At 42.9% G+C, this 20,711-nt stretch overlaps 2 protein-coding genes across 6 annotated transcripts in view; one reads left to right on the forward strand and one right to left on the reverse strand.

Annotated features, from left to right (window-relative positions):
- The first annotated feature begins 2,792 nt into the window (after positions 1–2,792).
- Positions 2,793–14,428, forward strand: gtf2a1 (general transcription factor IIA, 1). 5 transcript variants are annotated; one of them, XM_035793898.2, is made up of 12 exons: positions 2,793–3,034; positions 4,888–4,989; positions 5,273–5,432; positions 5,996–6,034; positions 6,214–6,278; positions 6,936–7,011; positions 7,209–7,247; positions 7,489–7,640; positions 9,126–9,227; positions 9,497–9,751; positions 11,516–11,605; positions 11,841–14,428. In XM_035793898.2, the coding sequence occupies exons 1-12, from the start codon at positions 3,005–3,007 to the stop codon at positions 11,946–11,948; spliced, it is 1,218 nt and encodes a 405-aa protein (XP_035649791.1). In that variant the 5' UTR covers positions 2,793–3,004; the 3' UTR covers positions 11,949–14,428. The 5 variants fall into 5 exon arrangements, with proteins under 5 accessions (XP_035649791.1, XP_035649792.1, XP_035649793.1 ...); XM_035793899.2 differs by having other exon boundaries at positions 7,489–7,622; XM_035793902.2 differs by lacking the exon at positions 2,793–3,034 and adding an exon at positions 4,131–4,270.
- A 2,629-nt stretch (positions 14,429–17,057) lies between these two features.
- The window catches only part of LOC118398508 (thyrotropin receptor), a 37,901-nt gene continuing 34,247 nt past the window's right edge, over positions 17,058–20,711 (reverse strand). The window contains exons 10-12 of the mRNA XM_035793897.2: positions 19,619–19,961; positions 18,928–19,509; positions 17,058–18,748 (exon numbers count right to left, since the gene is read on the reverse strand). Coding sequence (XP_035649790.1) covers positions 18,122–18,748; positions 18,928–19,509; positions 19,619–19,961 — 1,552 coding nt within the window. The 3' untranslated portion in view covers positions 17,058–18,121. The remainder of the gene's footprint in view (positions 18,749–18,927; positions 19,510–19,618; positions 19,962–20,711) is intronic.

Raw genomic sequence — 20,711 nt, forward strand, 5'->3', positions numbered from 1 at the left:
CTTTGGAAGTATGCTTGGGGTCATTGTCCATTTGGAAGACCCATTTGTGACCAAGCTTTAACTTCCTGACTGATGTCCTGAGATGTTGCTTCAAAATATCCACAATTTTCCTCCCTCTTGATGCCATTTATTTTGTGAAGTGCACCAGTCCCTCCTGCAGCAAAGCACCCCCACAACATGATGCTGCCACCACCATGCTTCACGGTTGGGAAGGTGTTCCTTGGCTTGCATGTCTCCCCCTTTTTCCTCCAAACATAATGATGGTCATTATGGCCAAACAGTTCTATTTTTGTTTAATCAGACCAGAGGACATTTCTCCAAAAAGTACGATCTTTGTCCCCATGTGCAGTTGCAAACCGTAGTCTGGCTTTTTTTATGGTGGTTTTGGAGCAGTGGCTTCTTCCTTGCTGAGCGACCTTTCAGCTTATGTCGATATAGGACTTGTTTTACTGTGGATATAGATACTTTTGTACCCGTTTCCTCCAGCATCTTCACAAGGTCCTTTGCTGTTGTTCTGGGATTGATTTGCACTTTTCGCAACAAAGTACGTTCATCTCTAGGAGACAGAACGCGTCTCCTACCTAAGCGGTATGACGGCTGTGTGGTCCCATGGTGTTTATACTCGCGTACTATTGTTTGTACAGATGAACGTGGTACCTTCAGGCGTTTGGAAATTGCTCCCAAGGATGAACCAGACTGGTGGAGGTCTAGAATTATTTTCTGGGGTCTTGGCTGATTTCTTTTGATTTTCCCATGATGTCAAGCAAGAAGGCACTGAGCTTGAATCTAGGCCTTGAAATACATTGACAGGTACACCTCCAATTGACTGAAATGATGTAAATTAGCCTATCAGAAGCTTCTAAAGCCATGACATCATTTAATGGAATTTTCCAAGCTGTTTAAAGGCACAGTCAATTTATTGTATGTAAACTTCTGATCCACTGGGATTGTGATACCGTGAATTATAAGTTAAATAATCTGTCTGTAAACAATTGTTGGAAAAATTACTGCAGAAAGTAGATGTTCTAACTGACTTGCCAAAACTATAGTTTGCTAACAAGAAATGTGTGGAGTGGTTGAAAATGTAGTTTTAAAGACTCCAACCTAAGTGTATGCAAACTTTTGACTTCAACTGTATCCAATCAATATATTTGTTTTTCTATTTTCCATTCATTTTTTATAAATGTTAAATTTTTTCTTCCACTTTGACATTACAGAGTATTTTGTGTAGATCGCTGACAAAGAAATTACAATTAAATCCCACTTTGTACCACAATAAAAGGTGGGGAAAGTCAAGGGGTGTGAATACTTTCTTTAGGCACTGCAGGCCTATCCCAGTCCATCTCGGCCTGTAATTTGTGTGGTATTAAAAAATATTTGGCTTTGTAAAATTAAGTAGAATTGCATGAAATGTTTCTAAAAAAGCATTTTTTTTTCTCAGACCTGTAATTACGATGATAGATTCATGCAATGCTTTTACTATAAAGGAGATCTTTCCACCGATACTCTTCTCCACGTGGTCTGTGAACCCACAACCTTCTGGCCCGCAGCCCTGTGCACGATCAAAGTTCTTGCGTTGCCATAATGCTTACAAGACAAAGAACACTTTCTAAAACATCATTCTTCTGTCCAAGAAGTGAGGGTAATGGTAAGGATGTTCTCTGCCCTCCACTTTAAAATATATTTAGCTGAAGAGAGGGCCATCCCATTTTATTTCAGAGGTCCGATTTTCTCCATGTAACCCTTATTATCAATAACGTTCACTTCCTTGTTTTAACCAAAGATTGTGGATATATTGACAAGATACATGTATCTTCGCCAGTGGGGGCTGCTGAGTGGAGGACGGCTCATAATAATGGCTGGAATGGTGGAATGGAAAGGCATCAATCATGTGTTTGATGTTGTTGACACCATTCCAATCATTCTGCTCCAGCCATTACCATGAGCCCGTCCTCCCCAATTAAGATGCCACCAACCTCCTGTGCTCTTTGCCCTAACAATGGGAGTCGTTGTCCTCTAAACTGCACTGCGGGTTGTCGAGCTCCCCTCTACCTTTTTTTGAATATTCGATGAGGGTTGTTGACGTCAACCGCCTGTATTCAATGGAGAGAAACGCTATGCTACTAGCTTTAATAAAAAATATGCATAATCATCAAGAGACAACTCCGATATAAAGTACTTTTTCTCAAAGTTGCCGGGATGTCACATGTCCTACTTTCATCAGGACACTCGTAAAAACTTTATAAGCATTACGAAACTTCTAATCGATCAAATAAACATCACGTAGCGAATAATCCATTCATTTTTTGTTGACCAAATTCGACACTCCCATTGGCCTAGATACAAACACCCAAAACGTGCTTTTTGGGCGAAACAACGAAAATATTTAGAAAAGGGAAGATTATCCAATCTATAAACATGTTAGTTTCCACTGGCGGCACCATCCAATCTGCATTACAGACTACTGGTTCACTCTATGAGGAAAAACGTATTTTCGCATATTGCAATGCATAACATGCATTGTGATATTTATGTTTAAATACCAAACAAAACGTATTAATACAACAGCAACAACAAAAAACAGTAGTCAGCATCAAAGCTAATCAGAAATTATATAAGCAAAGCTATTTGCTTTTGTGAATGCTTTCATTCATTCCATTCCCAATACACTATGTAAAAATACAAATCGCAGTACTGTCAAAACTGAATATGTTTTTCTTCTGTACGATATTCTCGCGGACTCTCGCGGTACTGACCGGATTGACCTGCCTTATGTCTCGCGCACTCGCAGCTCCAGCTCAGTATATAAAGGAGGACAACGGCGGGAGAAGAACGGCTGGGAAGGCACAGACCGGATTTGTAAATAAGACCGTTCAAATCTGTGTTTTATTTACAAAAGTTATGCCGGCTAATTTTAAGTATCGTACCCAGTTGTTTTAGATCGTTTTTCCTTTTTTTGCTCTCATTCCTCGCTTCATTTTCGTGTGGTTTTACACTACGCGTAATGGCGAGCTCGGCTAACTCGAATCCAGTGGTAAGGATCATTCTCAGAGGGTAGTTAAAGTGAGACAGAACTAGTTACGACGGCAAATTAACTGCCCCAAAAAATAATTGAGTGCAAAAACAATAAAATAAGTTACCTAGGGAATATTGTTGGCAAACAATTTAGATTTTCTCATGAATAAAAATGATAGCCATAAGTACAACAGCCATTTTAACCTCTTCGAAACCATAGCTAAATCATTTTCAGAATGCAGCTGGGGAATGACGTTTTTAACTTAACTTGGGCAAATGTTCTCAGATGCAGTTTTTGACCTTTAGTCAAGTCTTAGTTTAAGCTAGATGATTAATTATCAAGTTAGAAATGTGATTTGAGCCTTGTTTATTGGCTTTGTAGGCTAATTTGCAAGCTATTCTGCACCTAACTACAGTAACGTTAGCTAGTCAACATGCATCAACTACATTGGTGCATTTTCAATGTGGACTGGAGAGCTAGCTAAAAAATATTTCACGTAGTTAGTACGAGACCTAACGTTATTGCTAGCTAACTACTAACTATCTACAGTAGCTTCGAGTTTGGGAATTGTTCCTGGAGCCTAATGAAAACTAGCAGTTTGCCTTGATGTACAGTTGGAAGCACCTTCATCCAATGCGTTTGTTTAATTCCTAAATGTCGGAATTAAAACTGATTCAGGTGCTATTTAATGCTTGATCATTTCAAACAAGGTCGTACAGTACAGTGCCTCTGTCCACCATTACACGAACAAGGCTTCTCGCTAGCCGCCCCAAAACACGTAGTCCTCTATTCTCCACTATTTATTTGTCCGTCTCTAAAATCACATTTGAACCAGCTCAAGTCACACTATCTTCTAGCAACAATCCCATTTACAGCCAACAATGGAATAATAGTGACTGCGGGAGTGAGGCAATGTGTGCCTGATCCCGGCTCCGTAAAATGGCTTCCACGTCTCCTCTCTTGACGGTTGTGACCCTCCTCCTTTCCGCAGCTCGGTTTTATACAGCCATATTGGCTCTCTAATATAGACTGCCCGGGATGGGAAGGCGCTACTCAACCCTACGTCACCGTCTCTACGTATAAACACCAGACCGAGCTTTAAATAGTGAGCAGACAGGCCAAGAGGCGGGGAGAGCGATGGTGACACCGGGGAAAGTGACCTTTTTTTTTGTCGGTGTTCATGCGACCATTTTCGTTTTTTACGGTGTATGATCGGCGATTGAACGTTAAGCTATATTGTGCATGGCCTATTGAGTTGAGTTCTCGCCAGTTGCTCGATTTATTTAGTTTGTTTACAGTTTGAGAAAATCCTAAAGGCCGATTGATTGAGAAACGATTGCTGCGTTAACTTTAGTTACGGTTTGAAAGCTCCCATATGCACTGCACATTTGTGGTCTCGTCTAGGGTTCCCAAACTATGTTCAATCGTGTATTAATATGACTTGATGACGAATTGTCCCAACTTGTCCAATAATTTGTACAATTTGGGGGAATCCAATGAAAGTCTGCACACTTTTACTTTACAAATCATAATTAGCTAATTCTGCTAAATGACTTAAATGTAAATGTAATAATTTGGAACAGATTTTTTTTCATAGTTTCGTTGTCAGAATGCAAGAATGGCAATTTTGTGGTTTCTAAATTCTGTTAATTTTAAGATTCTTGTGGTATGCAGTTTATGAATGCCTGGCACTGATGTTCAAAGGCAGTCATGCCCCAAAATGACGTTTTTCAAAACAGGACATTTTGTATTATTTGTTGGCTGACATTCGTTACCAAGCTGCATTTGAGTACATTTCAGTTATCACTATGTGGAATAACTATACTATATATTAGAGCACTTCTAACAGTGCTCTCTGTATGTTCTGTCAGCCTAAACTGTACAGGTCTGTGATTGAAGATGTTATCAACGAAGTCCGGGAGCTCTTCCTGGATGAGGGGGTGGACGAGCAGGTTCTCATGGAGCTTAAAACGGTACAGAACTCATCACTTCCTTTTTTAGACTCATTCCATTCTAGAATATTCTTCCTCTTTTGTAGATCTGTAGTAGATCCTACTGGTATGCAATATGAGATCTCTAAGCCTCAATCCCAAATGAATGGACCGTCTAACTCCACCTTCCGTTTGTGGTCAGAGGACGAGCAAGTCTAAAGATCCCTCTGGAAAACATTTAAATTATATTAGTCTATAAGCTGATGGTCAACTTCTTACCTACCCCTCCATTTTTAAAAAGTTGTCTTCCTCTCATCTTTCCTAGCTGTGGGAGAACAAGTTGATGCAGAGTAAGGCAGTGGAGGGCTTCCATACCGAGGAGCAGGCGGCCCTCCAGGCAGCAGCCCATCAGCAGGCCCAACAGGCCCAGCAGGCCACCCAGCAAGCCCAGGCACAGCAGGTCCTCCTGCCCCCGCAGCAGCAAGGTGAGTCCTCGGGCCATGACATATCACCTCTGCTGTCCTTGGTACGTTATAGGCTGGTTTCCCAGATACAGAATAAGCCTCGTCCTATAGTTAAAAAGCATGTTCAATGGAGATTCTCAATTGATTAGGATTTTTAGTCCAGGATTAGTTTGAATCTGTGTTCAGGAAATTAACCTGGCCTATAAACCATTGCCCCATTTTACAGCCATATGCTCAGCCTCTAACACCTCTAATCACAGTCTTTCTCACTTCCTGGTCCACCTCCAGTGTATGAACATATTTGGGGCATTGAAAAGCGCTATGTAAAACCCATGTCGATGGTTCCCTGACACACCCCTTTAAAGCCACCCACCTCAGACCAGCCCTGCCTGCCACCCCTAACCACCATGTCTGGTCTTTTCACATTCAGTGTATGATATAAATTGCTATGAGTCCAGACACAACAGGTCCTCGTCTAAGTTGCCCAATTCAAAGTCAATTTCAAAGAACTACTTGAAATGACTATCTGCAAAGTATATGAAAACCACAAATGCATTGAAAAGATAATCCTTTCTCATTCACAGTGACAAGCTGGCAATCCACCCGGCCTACTGTCACAAGCGGTAATATAATCCCTTGATGATGATTATAATACAGTATTTATTGTTTACATGCACACACACACACTGTTTGTTCCAAAGCGGCATTGGCAAAATGTTGTTTCACATTTATTAGAAGTGTAATTACTGAGTGTGTAATCGATACTTTAATGAACACATGCATCTCCCCTGTCTCTCCACAGCACCCCAGCAGCAAGTCATTGTGCAGGATCCTAAAATTCTGCAGCACATGAGTGCAACGGGGATGGTGAGTGGAGTAGGGTGGTTGTCTGTAGATGGACTACACGTTTAGGACCGGTGACATAAGAGCTGGCTCTGAGCATGACACTGACCAGGCCAGCTGGAGGACAGATGGAACAGAGGGATGAGAGGAGGAGGGGAGAAGCGAGGCCACTCAGGAAATCGTTTAGTGAGAGCTATGGATTTCAGACTGGATTACTGAGCAGATAAACCGAGAAGAGCCTCACACTCGTCTGCCCCCCGGGTATTTTCTGAGCTGAAGTTAGATCAGTTGTAGACTCGGGGATATTCTAGCTCTGTTTTTCAAAGACTGGATAGAAAAGTGTCTCCCTAGTTTTCTGGCCTGTTTTTCCCTCCAACCTTCCCCCATCAACTGGTTTTGTCTTCTGAACTCACGTGTCATAGATTTAGACGTTGTAGTCTTTGTGTGATGCACAGATTTCGCCGGTCTGCACAGAATATGGGATTATAGCAAATTGATAGGTTACATTTTAAATGCTTCTCCAGGCGTTTTGAAGATCTGTTAATCTGTGCAGAGTCTTATCTTGAACAAGCACATATTCTAGCGCACCCTCTTATTTATTTATTTTCCCCGTGAATGATTAGGAGTAGCTCTTTGTCCTTGCCTGGTTAGTAATGTGGGAGTTCTCTGTTTGTCCTGTAGAGTGCAGCAGCCACCGCAGCAACCCTGGCCTTACCCACAGGTGTCAGTCCCTACCATCAGCTTATCACCAGCCAAGGTAGGACATTTAACATCACACTAGCTCTAGTATTAATCATGTATTATAACAGTGCATAGTGATTAATTGATTATTTGACAACTAAAAGTATATACACAGCCGTATTGTTGCAGAAAGATTACCTCACCAAATACCAATCTGTTGTTTTTTTGTTCTGCCCTGGATTTCTTATGTCCTTCCCGGGTGACGCACATCAGGCAATTTGTCCCAGAATTGTTATATTAAGACAGCGGACGGTGTGTACAACCTAGGAATAAGAAGCCTTTCTTTCTGACTTGTTAATATACTTGTTTCTCAACATTCAAACTGTTCTTGGTCTGATCATGGTTTCGATAATATGGATCTTTGATTGAGTCTCACGAGGTTGGGTCTGGGTCTCGAGGGCTTCGGTCTTCATCACTCGTTCCTCTCCTCTGTTCTCCAGTCAGATCCTGAACATACTCCTCATAGGTCTAATATCCTCCTCTCTGACCCCAGGTCAGATCCTACAGTTTGTGCGTGCAGCCAACGGTGCTCAGTACATCATCCAGCCTCAGCAGCAGATGGTGCTACAACAGCAGGTCCTTCCTCAGATGCAGCCGGGTGGCGTGCAGGCTCCCGTAATACAGCAGGTACGCCCCATTACACAGGTAGGTCTGCTCGCCGCCCTCCAACATATACACTACATGGCTTGTTGAACATCTCATTCCAAAATCATGGGCATTAATATGGAGTTGGTCCTCACTTCGCTACTATAACAGCCTCCACTCTTCTGGGAAGGCTTTCCACTAGATGTTGGAACATTGCTGCGGGGACTTGTTTCCATTCAGCCACAAGCATTAGTGAGGTCGGGCACTGATGTTGGGCAATTAGGGCTGGCTCACAGTCGGTGTTACAATTCTTCCCAAAGGTGTTCGATAGGTTTGAGGTCAGGGCTCTGTGCAGGCCAGTCAAGTTCTTCTGCATCGATCTCAAACCATTTCTGTATGGACCTCACTTTGTGCATGGGGGCATTGTCATGCTGAAACAGGAAAGGGCCAAACTTTTGCCACAAAGTTGGAAGCACAGAATTGTTTATAATGTTATAGTATGTTGTGGCATTAAGATTTCCTTTCACTGGAACTTAGGGGCCTGAACAATGGAAAAACAGCCCCACTCCATTATTGCTCCAACACCAAACTTTACAGTTGGCACTATGGTAGCATTCGGACAGGTAGTGTACTCCTGGCATCCGCCAAACCCAGATTTTTCTGTCAGACTGCCAGATGGTAAAGTGTGATTCATCACTCCAGAGAACATGTTTCCACTGCTCCACGAGTCCAATGCCGGTGAGCTTTGCACCACTTCAGCCGACACTTGACATTGCGCATGGTGATCTTAAGCTTGTGCGGCTACTCTGCCATGGAAACCCATTTCGTGAAGCTCCCGACGAACAGTTTTTGTGCTGACGTTGCTTCCAGAGGTCACTTGGAACACTGTAGTGAGTGTTACAACAGAGGACAGACGATTTGTATGTGCTTCAGCACTCGGCGGTCCTGCTCTATGAGCTTGCGTGGCCTCCTACTTTGCGGCTGAGCCGTTGTTGTTCCTAGACGGTTCCACTTCACAATAACAGCACTTACAGTTGGCCAGGGCAGCTCTAGCAGGGCAGACATTTGACGAACTGACACGTTGGAAAGGTGGCATCCTATGACTGTTTCACATTGAAAGTCCGAGCTCTTCAGTATGGCCATTCTACTGCCAATGCCTGACTATGGAGGTTGCATGGCTGTGTGCTCTGTTTTATACGCCTGTCAGCAACAGGTGAGGCTGAAATGGACAAATGGAGGTGGTACCTCTGTTGGAGGTGGTCCTCCTCGTGCAGATTGTCCACAGTTCAGTCAATATAATTTTGTCGCCACTTGCTCACTAACCAGTGCCAAAATACCTGATCCTATGTCAAAGCTATGATCGATGACATGAGTAGTGGAGGATAAAATGTCCGTTACCCTATGGGCCTTCTGTGAGGTCCTCAGATTTACAGAAGTGGCTTAAGATGGCTATGTTTTGCAAGCTGAGTGGTTTTGGAAGGTGAAGTGTCCGTTACTAGTTCCTGGAGGTTCAGTGGGTTGTAATGTCATGTTGCTGCCCCTCAGGTTCTGGCTCCTCTCCAGGGAGGCCACCCACAGCAGACTGGAGTCATCATCCAGCCTCAACAGATCGTCCTCACTGGGAACAAGGTCCAGCAGAATGCACAGGTCAGATATCAAACACTCACTAGTTACTACTGGCGCTCTATGGAATTAAAAAAGGATTGTACATGTATTCCCCTGAAATGTTTTGATAAAATATGCATTGGTATGCCTACATTCAATGTATTTTTACACTCTGCTTTTGAGAATCTATAGATATGCTAGAGGGAATTATTTACCCTATTGTACAAATGGTGATTCCTCTGCTGAACACCCCATCCCACATTCAACCAGCTCTCACCACCCAATCCTTCTCAACCCATTTCTCTCTTCAGGTAATGCAGATGCCAGGCCAGCCCGGCCAGGTGCAGCAGATCCAGCAGCAGGTCCAACAAGTCCAACAGGCCCAGGGTGGCGCTGCGCCAGGGCCACCACAGCAGCAAGCCAAGCAGCAGCCTCCTATGATGCTGCAGGTTGACGGAGCGGGGGACACGTCCTCAGAGGATGAGGACGAGGAGGAGGAGGAGTATGATGAGGATGAAGATGAAGACAAGGATAAAGATGGAGGGGAGGACGGCCAGGTGGAGGAGGTGGGTAGTACTCTCAATGAGACCGAGAGAGGGACACAATGGTTCTAAACTTTTACCCTTAGAATGTTTGTATGACCCACTGACTAGGTGAGCAAAACTATCTCTAACCAGTTCCAAAGCACTTTACTAGCACACTGTTGTACTCTCTAGATTTGACTGTAGAGATTGAATGATAGGATGGATATACAGTGCCTTTTGGAAAGTTTTTTTTCTTTTGTTACAGCTTTATTTTAAAATTGGAGAGAAACAAAATTCCTTCTACACACAATATCCCATAATGACAAAGCAAAAACAGGTTTTTAGAAATGTTTGCTAATAAAAAATAAATAATATATAAATAATAAAAAATATATAAACACATTTACATAAGTATTCAGACCCTTTACTTTGTTGAAGCATCTCTGGCAGCGATTACCGCTTTGTCGCCTTGGGTGGGACGCTACAAGCTTGGTACACCTGTATTTGGGGATTTCTTCCATTCTTTACTGCAGATCCTCACAAGCCCTGGCAGGTTGGATGGGGAGGGTTGCTGCACAACTATTTTCAGGTCTCTTCTGAGATGTTTGATCGGGTTCAAGTCCGGACTCTGGCTGGGCCACTAAAGGACATTCAGGGACTTGTCCCGAAGCCACTCCTGCGTTGTCTTAACTGTGTGCTTAGGGTCATTGTACTGTTGGAAGGTGAACCTTCACCCCAGACTGAGGTCCTGAGCGCTCTGGAGCAGGTTTTCATCAAAAATCTCTCTGTACTCTGCGCCATTAATCTTTTCCTCGTTCCTGACTAGTCTCCCAGTCCCTGCCGCTGAAAATATCCCCACAGCATGATGCTGTGACACCACCATGATTCGCCATAGGATGGTGTCAGGTTTCCTCCAGATGTGATGCTTGGCATTCAGGCCAAAGTGTTAAATCTTGGTTTCATCAGACCAGAATCTTGATCTCATGGTCTGAGAGGCCTTTAGGTGCCTTTTGGCAAACTCTAAGTGGGCTGTCATGTGCTTTTTTTACTCAGGAGTGGCTTCTGTCTGGCCACTCTACCATAAAGCACTGATTTGGTAGAGTGCTGCAGAGATGGTTGTCCTTCTGGAAGGTTCTCCCATTGCCTCTGGAGCTCTGTCAGAGTGACCATCAGGTTCTTAGTCACCTCCCTGACCAAAGCCCTTCTCCCCCGATTGCTCAGTTTGGCTGAGCGGCCAGCTCTAGGAAGAGTCTTTGTGGTTCCAAATCTTCATTTTTTTTTTTTAAGAATGATTGAGGCCACTGTGTTCTTGGGGACCTTCAATGCTGAAGAAATGGTTTGGTACCCTTCCCCAGATCTGTGCCTCGATACAATCCTGTCTTGGAGCTCTACAGACAATCCCTTCGACCTCATGACTTGGTTTTTGCTCTGTGATGCACTGTCAACTGTTGGGACCTTACATAGATGTGTGTGTGCCTTTCCAAATCATGTCCAATCAATTGAATTTACCACAGATGGACTTCAATCAAATTGTAGAAACATCTGAAGGATGATCAATGGAAACAGGATGCACCTGAGCTGAATTTAGAGTCTCATAGCAAACTGTCTGAATACTTATTTAAATAAGATCTGTTTTTATCAATTTGCAAACATTTTCTAAACCTGTTTTCACTTTGTCATTATGGGGTATTGTGTGTAGAATCAATTTTATAATATGGCTGTAACGTAACAAAGTGTGGAAAAAGTCAAGGCGTCTGAATACTACTGAATGCACTGTATGTAGGTTATTAACCCTCCCCCTTTCAGGAGCCTCTGAACAGTGAAGATGACGTGAGTGATGAGGAGGACCAAGAACTGTTTGACACAGAGAACGTGGTGGTGTGCCAGTACGACAAGGTAAGTCATCCCCAGATGACTACAATACGATGTATGTATCCTGTATATGAGAATCCACAGGGAGGAAACCCCAGACTTCCTGTGTATGTGTCTGGTATCCCCCTCTGCTCCTCTCCTAACGCCATCACTGACACTGTCCATTTGGTTTCCCTGTTCTCTGATACACACACACGCACGGCATTGTGCGAAAGCATCCGTCTGTTCCTACCGAACTCTCACTCTTTTCTCTCCTCAGATCCACAGAAGTAAGAACAAATGGAAGTTCCACCTGAAGGATGGTATCATGAACCTGAATGGCCGAGACTACGTCTTCTCCAAAGCCATCGGGGACGCTGAGTGGTAAAACGCACCACAAAAAAGGGTACATCCAAAATGGCACCCTATTGCCGAATTTTATAGTGCACTACTTTTGACCAGGGCCCATAATCCTCTGGTCAAAATGAGTGCACTACATAGGGGGATAGGCGGCTGTTTGGAATGTAGGCAAAGCAACAAAACACCACAAAAGAACTCTGGAACTTTCTGTTCGAGAAAGAGGGAGACCTCAATAACTGAAGACCCAGGGAATCACTGGAGACATTTCAGCCCGAAGACCTGTGGTGGGTTGGTGGGGGAAGGAAAATATATGACACCACCCAAAACTGTGAGATGCACATCTGAATGAATGGTATTTCAGTATCAATACCCAACAAGCTTGAGAAGACTGTCCCTGCATCGTAGAACCCTCAGAGGAGGAGGGATCCTTTGCGCTTCTTTGTTTGAATGAATTCAACTTCAGTTTGAACTGACGGTCTTACACACTTGTAGTTGTAGTGGACCAGATATAACCACCGACTTGACCCACTCTAAACACTTTATACCTATAGGTTTGAATCAAGGTCAAAGTTCAGTGAAAATGCCCAGCGATTGGACAGGGAAATCTGTCAATTCCAGTTGTGCCCAGTGATTGGCTAGGGAACTTGTCAGTCAATCCTAGTAGGGTTTTTTTTCTCAAAGTGACCCTGCACTACACAGTAAAGTTGACACCAGTGTATTGAGTTAAATTGGCTGTTTGCAAAGGCCGACATTATTAGCTTCTTGTTGTAAATCTCCATTCCATGTCACTGATATGATATTCCTGCCACGTGTTCTCATGGTCCACACTAGAAGTTTCCTTCCGGGTATCCAGTTGATACTAGTACTCACTGTGTGTTCGGCAGTGTAGCGCTCCCCTCCTGTGATCCTAGTAACTTTTTATATTTTTATTGTTATGATGAAGACCAACCCCACTAAAGGCAAAAGGTTGGTAACGACCTAGTGATGTAAATTGAGTGAAGGGATCCCAGGGCACCTATTCCCTTTAGAATTCACTTTTGTGAGCCCTGGTCAAAAGTAGTGCTCTACAAAGGGAATAGGATACCATTGGGGATAAAAACAAATAAAAAGAATCACCAGTCTGCTTCTTTTTCAAGCCCTCCTAAATCATTCTATTGTTGACTGACCCCGTGCAAAGACGGTTAATGAATCAACCAATGAATGGATAGATACAATTATTGTACAAATGTCTTCAAACACTTACAGTTTTCCTGTTTTGTGTATCTGGTCTTCTAATTCAGTGGTTAATCAGTGCAGCCAGCTGGGGGTTTGCATTGTCAGTGTCGATGTATCGTGAAGTCAGTCAAGTTTGGCCACAGCATGCCCAATATTGTGTGTTTGTGAGGTCTGTCCGAGTTCACTGCTTGTTGAAGATGGATTCATCAGTTAATGTTGTTGGAAGAATGGACACCCCACATCCCCTTTCTGATTTTACAGTACAAATAGATAACATTTTTGTGATTCATTTGTTTTGTGTCGATTTTTGTATTTATTCCTGAAAGCTCAGGCAGTGTTATATTTGTTTTGTTTTTTTGGGGGGGGGGGGGGTAAAAAGTAATCAAGAAGCCGCACCAATCTGTGCTCTTATGATGATAACGAAGTGTTCCTTTTTTCTTTTAGTTGGTTGGATTAGGCTCCATGTGCTGTGGGCCATGTCTTGGCTGCTGTGTACAGCACTGTCTGTCTTGTGCTTTCATTTTAATCATGATGATTTTAGAAAAGTCCTGTTCAAGCAGGTTTCAACTTCTGGGTGGCAAGGTGTGTGTTCTCTGCAGTTTATTTTAACAGTGCCCCATTGCAACAAAAAAATGTCTCTGAAATAAATAAAGTATGTTTTCAGCTTTTTCATAGTAGCTTTGATTCTGTTTGGGTTTTGTGTGTGTGTGTGTATATACGTATGCCTGTGCAGTCATTCTCAGACACAATGGCCCAACTCATGACTAAAGTAGTCATTCTGTTGAGGAATGTACGCTGGAACATTTCAGAGTAGCTTCTAGTTCTGGAACTCTGCGCTTGGACAAGCAGTACCATATGATATGAGCCACTCTTCTGCTCAAGTGGTTTTGACCATTTTAATCAAATTTATTTTAGCATTGTTCCTAATTCCACATGTTCTAATTCCCTGATGTAATTTCGTTTGTGCCTTTTGGATTTTAGTTTGGAATTTAGGTATTCACATATAATGATGATAATTTGGAGAGGATTTCTCTAGATAATGTACTTTGACTTATTTTATTCTTCATGTACCATGCTTTTCAACTGCTGTTCAACGAAAAAAAAAACGGTTTGTTTGAGATCTATCGTTTGTATCGTTCATAACCATTTTATTTAAAATCAGATCTTTGTAAATGACCATAACTTGGCGGATGTGCTTTGAATACAAGTAATTAGGGAAGGTAGTATTTTATTGTGCAGACATGTTGAGTTTTTGCCTTTTCTAAACATTTTATTAAAGTAATATCAAAGCTGGTTTGTGTATGGCTTTAATGTTTCTAATGAAATGGTATAATCGTTCATTGACAGATGAGCGGCAGAATTTAAGAATTTCTTACCTCGGAAAATAAAGAATTTGGGTGATTGTAGCTTTGACAAACTTTTTTTTTTTTTTTTTTTTAACTGAGCATTCTATCAGCTATAAACCTACAATCCTTTTCCACGGAGATGACAATCTTTAGTTTAATCCCCACTTCCCACATTTGTGCGGGATAATCCAAATACTGTATGGCAGTGGGCCATGTTGTGTGGGTGTTTCTCGTGCCCTAATTCCAGATGGGCTGGATTGTTTCATGTGGGTACTTGAGATAAAAGGTATGGTGGAAGTGGGACTAGAGCCCAGTTACTCATCCCATTTTAAATAGATTGTGGTGGTTTTACCTACTTTAGTTGAATGCTCTGGTTGTAGGTTGCTCTGGATAAGGGTGTGCTAAATGACTCAAATGTGACGTCGATTCTGCCTCTGATTGTAAATGGAGAGATGAGTAATGGCCCATCCTAAATGCCACATGGAGTTGACGTTAACTCAGATTGAGTGGATGAGGGATAGTGGACCCTACATACTCCAAGTACTCTAGGCCTAACCTACTCCTGAGTGAGCACTGGAGTAGAGAGCTACTAGTTATACTGCGTATCCTGCGTATACTGTGTATCCTCTTGATTCCAAAATCCCAAGTCTGACGGGGAGAATGTCCTGGGAGTAAGCCCGCTAGAGAGTATATTTGACCCAGGTCTACAGGCTTGGGTCAAATACATCTGCAGTCCATCCAATTATAGTGATGGACTCTGGCTGTTATTAAAAGTGTTGTGACGTGGGACCTTGTGACATGTCTCTTGTCTGCTGTGTCATTCACAAGCATGAAATGTCAGGCAAGGGGTCTGGAGACACTTGAAAAATCTGAGAGGGAGGAAGGAGTGTTTTCTTTCCCCTCCACTTCATTCTCATTTTCTCGCTGCGTAAGAGAGCAGAGCATGGTGGAACGCTCTAGTAGTTCTGAGAGGGTGACCCTTGACCTTTCAAGAGCAGCACACTGACTACACCTACTGACCTGCGGAGACGCGAGGAGGGACAAGTCAACAAGCTGAGTCACAGCATTAATATAAAAACCGCACGATCTCAGACTCAGACTAGTCCTAATATTTTTTCGATATTAGAATCTGTGCTTTCTCCCTCGCTTTCTGTTTCTTCCCATCTCACTCTCTCTCACTTTTGATGAGTTCAGTCTCTTCCCACTATTTGTGTTGAGAAACTCAATATGGCAGTATGGTTGCATGTCGTTCATCCAAAGCGCCCTGCCCTCCTGGTTATTTGGGGAGTGGCTGGGAGATGAGAGGTTTATTTGAAATACCAGGAGAGGAATGGGCCAGGCCATGTTAGGAACCAGGGCTCGAGAGAGAGAGAATGGAATGAAATTGGTTCAATTTAACAAGTCAGTTTGTTTGACCCTGTCTGTAGACCATGACTGTTTTATTCATATTTTATTCTAGTTTGTGCTATGGGAGCACATAATATTGTTATCGTTATGTACTCTGGTGAACTCCATGAGATCTGTCTCACCCCTCAATCGATTTGTTTAAACTTTTAGTGTCATGCACAAGTACAGTGAATTGCCTTTCAACCTCTAAACTCAGTGCTGTAATCAATAACAATGTAATACTACAAATAAATGTGATGACTGTTTTAAGTATTTTGAGTTTTTACTACAATATAACAGCTCCTCGGTTGGTTTTATTATTCACGTTTTCCTTGTATTTAATCCTTTTGATATTGAAGACTAGACTAAGACAACTTGTCAACCAGCAAAAAAATATTTTTACACGAATTAGAATAACAGAATATTTTTAATCTGTTGGATATCTGACAAAATCTAACAAAAGGCCAAGAACCTTTATTTAGCTGAACGGAAGAGTTGTATATCACTTTGGCCTGTTGCAAGAGAGAAAATAAAAACATAATAGGAAATTATCCTTTTTCCAGGAAAGTTAATTCCCCAGCGGTCTGCATTTCTCTGAAAATGTCACAGTGCAGTTGAAACGCTATCCAGATGTCAAGCGGGCGGTCATTGGCAGAAAGCTCCAATATCTCACTATAGCAACAGCTATCTTGCATGTTTGTGTTTTTCCTAGGTTCTTCTAGCAAGGCACGGTTTTATCTACACCTGGGTTCAAATACATGTGTATTTGAGTATCTGCTATTGAAAATATTTTTCTGTGTATTGGGAGTATTTTCAAATACACAGCCCAAACAAATACTTTTAGAGTATTTGACTGGTTATGTATTAAAACCAAGTAGTCTACCAATTGTATTTGAGACTATTTTAAAATACCTAGGTTAAGTGCAAGGAATGTGTATGAGTAAGTGAATTTCCAAATGTATTAAAATATTCAACTTGTCTTTCCAATCAAATATATCTGAATACATACATCGGAATGTATGTGAAACTAATTTAAATATTTGAAATAGTATTTGAACCCAGGTCTGGTTGCATCTTCTGATTGTCTGAAAAGCCACATCTTAAGAATGGAAATATTGGTTTCAGGGTTGGGGTGTTTATTTGGATCAGCTCAGTAGCAACATTAAATAGGACAACCAGAAGAAGAAAAATAAGGAGACAAATGTTTAATGTATCGCTGGAATGTAATATACATTTGGGGCAAAACCAGATCACTTACGCTGTAGATACTTTTCAGAGAGAACGGCTCGGTAAAAACACTCATGTCTGGTTTTCACATTATGGTTCCTATAGATTGATGCCATGTGACGATTAACACATTTCCTCACTTCCTTTATGTAGCTGGTTTGTTAATTAACATTTTTAAAAAGGCACACTAAAAAGATGCAGTATCACAAAGTTTAGCATGTTATGCCTTTGTACATGGATTACTCTTCTCATTTCTATACCGTATACACATTGTGCAACATTAAGGGATGCAGTATTTCCCATGTCTGAACTCAGGTCTAGTTTCTGATCACCCTGGACCTGCAGGCTGATCTGTAATACAGTACCAGGACAATATCCAGGAGCCTCTAAGGAATCTTTTCATTTCATAGGTCTGACATTTGAGAAATCAAATATCATTTTGCAGACCTCTCAAAGTTCTCAATGTCTTTAACTCTTAGTGTAAAAAAAACATGTCCCTTTTTTTGTGTCTGGTATGAATAATCATGGATTTAAAATTCACAAGAAACCGGGGTAGATTTATTTGCTAAATGTGATAAACCATTGATCGAGGAGATATTTCTTTGGGGGGGGCTCCAGTTCATCTACAATTGAAACAAAAGTGTAAATCAACTTTGCTTTCAGATACAGTACAGCTGACATTTAGCAACAGTTTCAACACCCAATTAAATCTTTACAATTAACAACGACCGAAATAGGATCATTTCCTAACAAAGTTTTGCTGCAATCAACCAGAATATCTCACTGACACGTAATATTCCTTGACTGTCAGTATATTAATTGCAACGACAAAAATCACAGCAGAAATTGTGAAAACAGTCAAACGTGCGAAATGGTTCAGAAAAAAAAATACTGGCTTGCTGTAAAATATCTTCACAGTTCAATCCAGTTCCAGTTTTGATTTCACTGTGACTCCTCTCCTCTCTCCAACCAAACCACTACTGGCACCATCACAGTACTCTTTGATCTCCCCAGGCTAGGTTTGAGTTCATGTGTCCAGGCTACGGTTCTCCGGACTGGGTTGCTGGGAGGTGGGTTGGAGGTAGGTTTGACCAGACCCAGAACGATCCTGCAGGTGGATGGGTACCTCCTCTGGTCCTCCTGTTCCCTTCTCGTTTTGGTCTCTCTTCTTACCTCTCCGGCCCTGGTGATATACCCCACTGCTACCCTTCGAACTGACTGTCTGCCCTCTGAAGAGCTGTGCCCGGCGCTGGCACAGCCCCACCTTACTGAGCAGGATAAAGACATCCCCCCTGAAGGCCTTGGTGAAGATGGCGTACAGGAAGGGATTGGCACAGGAGTTGAGAGGGTAGAAGAGCACCAGCAGGATCTTAGAGTTGGAAACAGTGATGAGAGGCCGGTCCAGAACCGCCGACATGGCATAGAAAGAGATGGGCGCCATACACAGGAAGTCCGTGAAGATGAGGACGGCCATGCGTTTGGCGATGTTGGTGTCTTTGGAGCCGGACCGGTAGTGCGGGTTATGGACAGTGCAGTAGATCTTGATGTAACAGGCACAGATGACCAGAAATGCCAGGATGTTGAGGATAAGGACTGAGACAATGTACACCTGGGCCACGGTGGACTGGGTGTCCATGGGTAGGCAGATACTGACCTAGTTAAATAAAGATCAAATAAATCATCCATCAATCGTTACAAAACCGATTAGCCAGCCCACTGCTATGGCTACTCTTGCAGGTCTACGGGGTCCTAGGCTTACCATAGACTGGCTAATTGGTTTTGTAACAATCACTGAATCAATCAATTAATATTAAGAAATAGATAAATACTGACCTTCTGGTAACTACTAACCCCCACTAGGGGGAGCATCGCTAGGAGGAGGCAGAACAACCATCCAGCCAGCATCACAGCAGCTGCATGGGGCAGACGCAACTTCCTGTCCAGCCTCATGGCGAACGTTATTGCATACCACCTCTCTAGCGTGATCACCGTCAGCGTGTACACCGACAGTTCGCTGGCAAACACGGTAAAGAACCCCGCTAACCCGCAGCCCGGCCCGGTCTGCCAGTCGATGGCGTGGTTGTAGTACTCTGCCCGGGTGTGAAGGTCCACAGAGGCGATGAGGAGGAGATATATCCCCATGCAGAGGTCAGCGAAGGCCAGGTGACACATGAGGAAGCGGGAGACGGAGAGCTTGTAGTGAGAGGTGAGGAGGACTAGAAGTGCCACCATGTTGCCTACAACAGCCAGTAGGGACACGAACCACACAGACACCCGCAGGAAGCTGAAGCCCATGATGTCCTCGCACGGGTTGAACTCGTCCGGCGCAGGGGCGCAGGTCACCTCCTCGCCCTCCTCACAGACCACGTAGTCGTAGCGACTGTCGAAGTCCTGGCTGGTGTCCTCCTGGGGGTTCTGTAAGATAAGATTATCACAGACACAGAAATGTATCATTTCCCTTGATTTGTTATTTCCCCACCCAGTCAGCACTGGCAATACTGGTTGCTGACCAGTCTCTTTTTACCTTCAGTGTCTCCCCGAAGCCCACGTCATCATCCGGCTGGCCCCCGAAGTAAGCGTGGTAGTGGAGGCTGCTTTGGAAGTCTCTCCGGGGATCTCCCTGGGTGTCTCTGGACACCCCATCTCTGAAGCCCACCTCGCTGGGCTGCTGGTCAGCTGCATCCCCCATGGGATCCTCTTGAAGGGATGGGACTGTGAGGGGACCCACGGATCTCTTCTGGTGCCGGTCTGCTGCAGTGTCAGAGGCTGGGTCTATTTGAAGAGATGGGACTCTGAGGGGACCTACTGATCTCTTTTGATGCTGGTCGTAGAAAGCTGTCAGGTTGCAGATGATGTACTCAAGGTATCTGCAATGTCAAAAGAGACTCATTGTAGAAAGTGTACTGTAGATTTATGAGTTTTTCTGTGAGTTTCGCTTCTGTTGGCGCTTTAAGAATAATTGAAGGTGAAATAATTTGTTTGAGTCTGTAATGAACATTGCAAGGTTGATCAAATTAAACTGTGAATGACTGTAGGTTCAAGTTGAGTGCAAACAAATAAATACAAAATAATTCAGCTTGAATCCTTTACTTAAAAATACCTCTTCATACACTCCTGGGTCCAGCTATCATATTATTTACATACCTAGTTAAAGAAAAACATATTCATGTTGAGAGAGGCTTGTTGGTCTTCCTACAATAAGAGTGTTGACTGACAGTAATTAAAGCCACCTAATAAAACGTTATAAACGCGTCAGAGTTTACTTCATTTCAGCCAACATCCACACTGAGCAATTACAGCTGTGCTATTCAACAGCCATTAATCATACTGTAACTGTACACAAGACAGAGCAATACACTCTACAGTACACTTCCAGGGTTAGTAATGCACTCTATCATTTTATTTTCATTTACAAAACCATCAATGAAAGAGTTCACAGGTCTCCAGTTGTTATACTGAGCCGAGCAGCATTGATTTACAAACTTCTAGACAAATAAACAAACGTTGGAAGGACCAGTCAGTCAAAGGGAAATATCGTTGTGCTCTTGTTTATGTACATTTTTGGGGCAACGTTGCAGATTGTATGGCTCAAGTCCCTAGTGAGACACCATGGTAGA

The sequence above is a fragment of the Oncorhynchus keta genome, chromosome 19 (assembly GCF_023373465.1).
Source record: "Oncorhynchus keta strain PuntledgeMale-10-30-2019 chromosome 19, Oket_V2, whole genome shotgun sequence".
In the NCBI taxonomy this organism is placed as follows: domain Eukaryota; kingdom Metazoa; phylum Chordata; class Actinopteri; order Salmoniformes; family Salmonidae; genus Oncorhynchus; species Oncorhynchus keta.

Excerpts from the sequence above, each read along its gene's own strand:
- gtf2a1 (XM_035793898.2), top strand. The coding sequence starts at position 3,005 with ATGGCGAGCTCGGCTAACTCGAATCCAGTG. Across the intron at positions 7,248-7,488 it reads TTATATTAAGACAGCGGACG|GTCAGATCCTACAGTTTGTG; the intron begins GTGTGTACAACC and ends CTCTGACCCCAG. Across the intron at positions 9,228-9,496 it reads AGGTCCAGCAGAATGCACAG|GTAATGCAGATGCCAGGCCA; the intron begins GTCAGATATCAA and ends TTCTCTCTTCAG.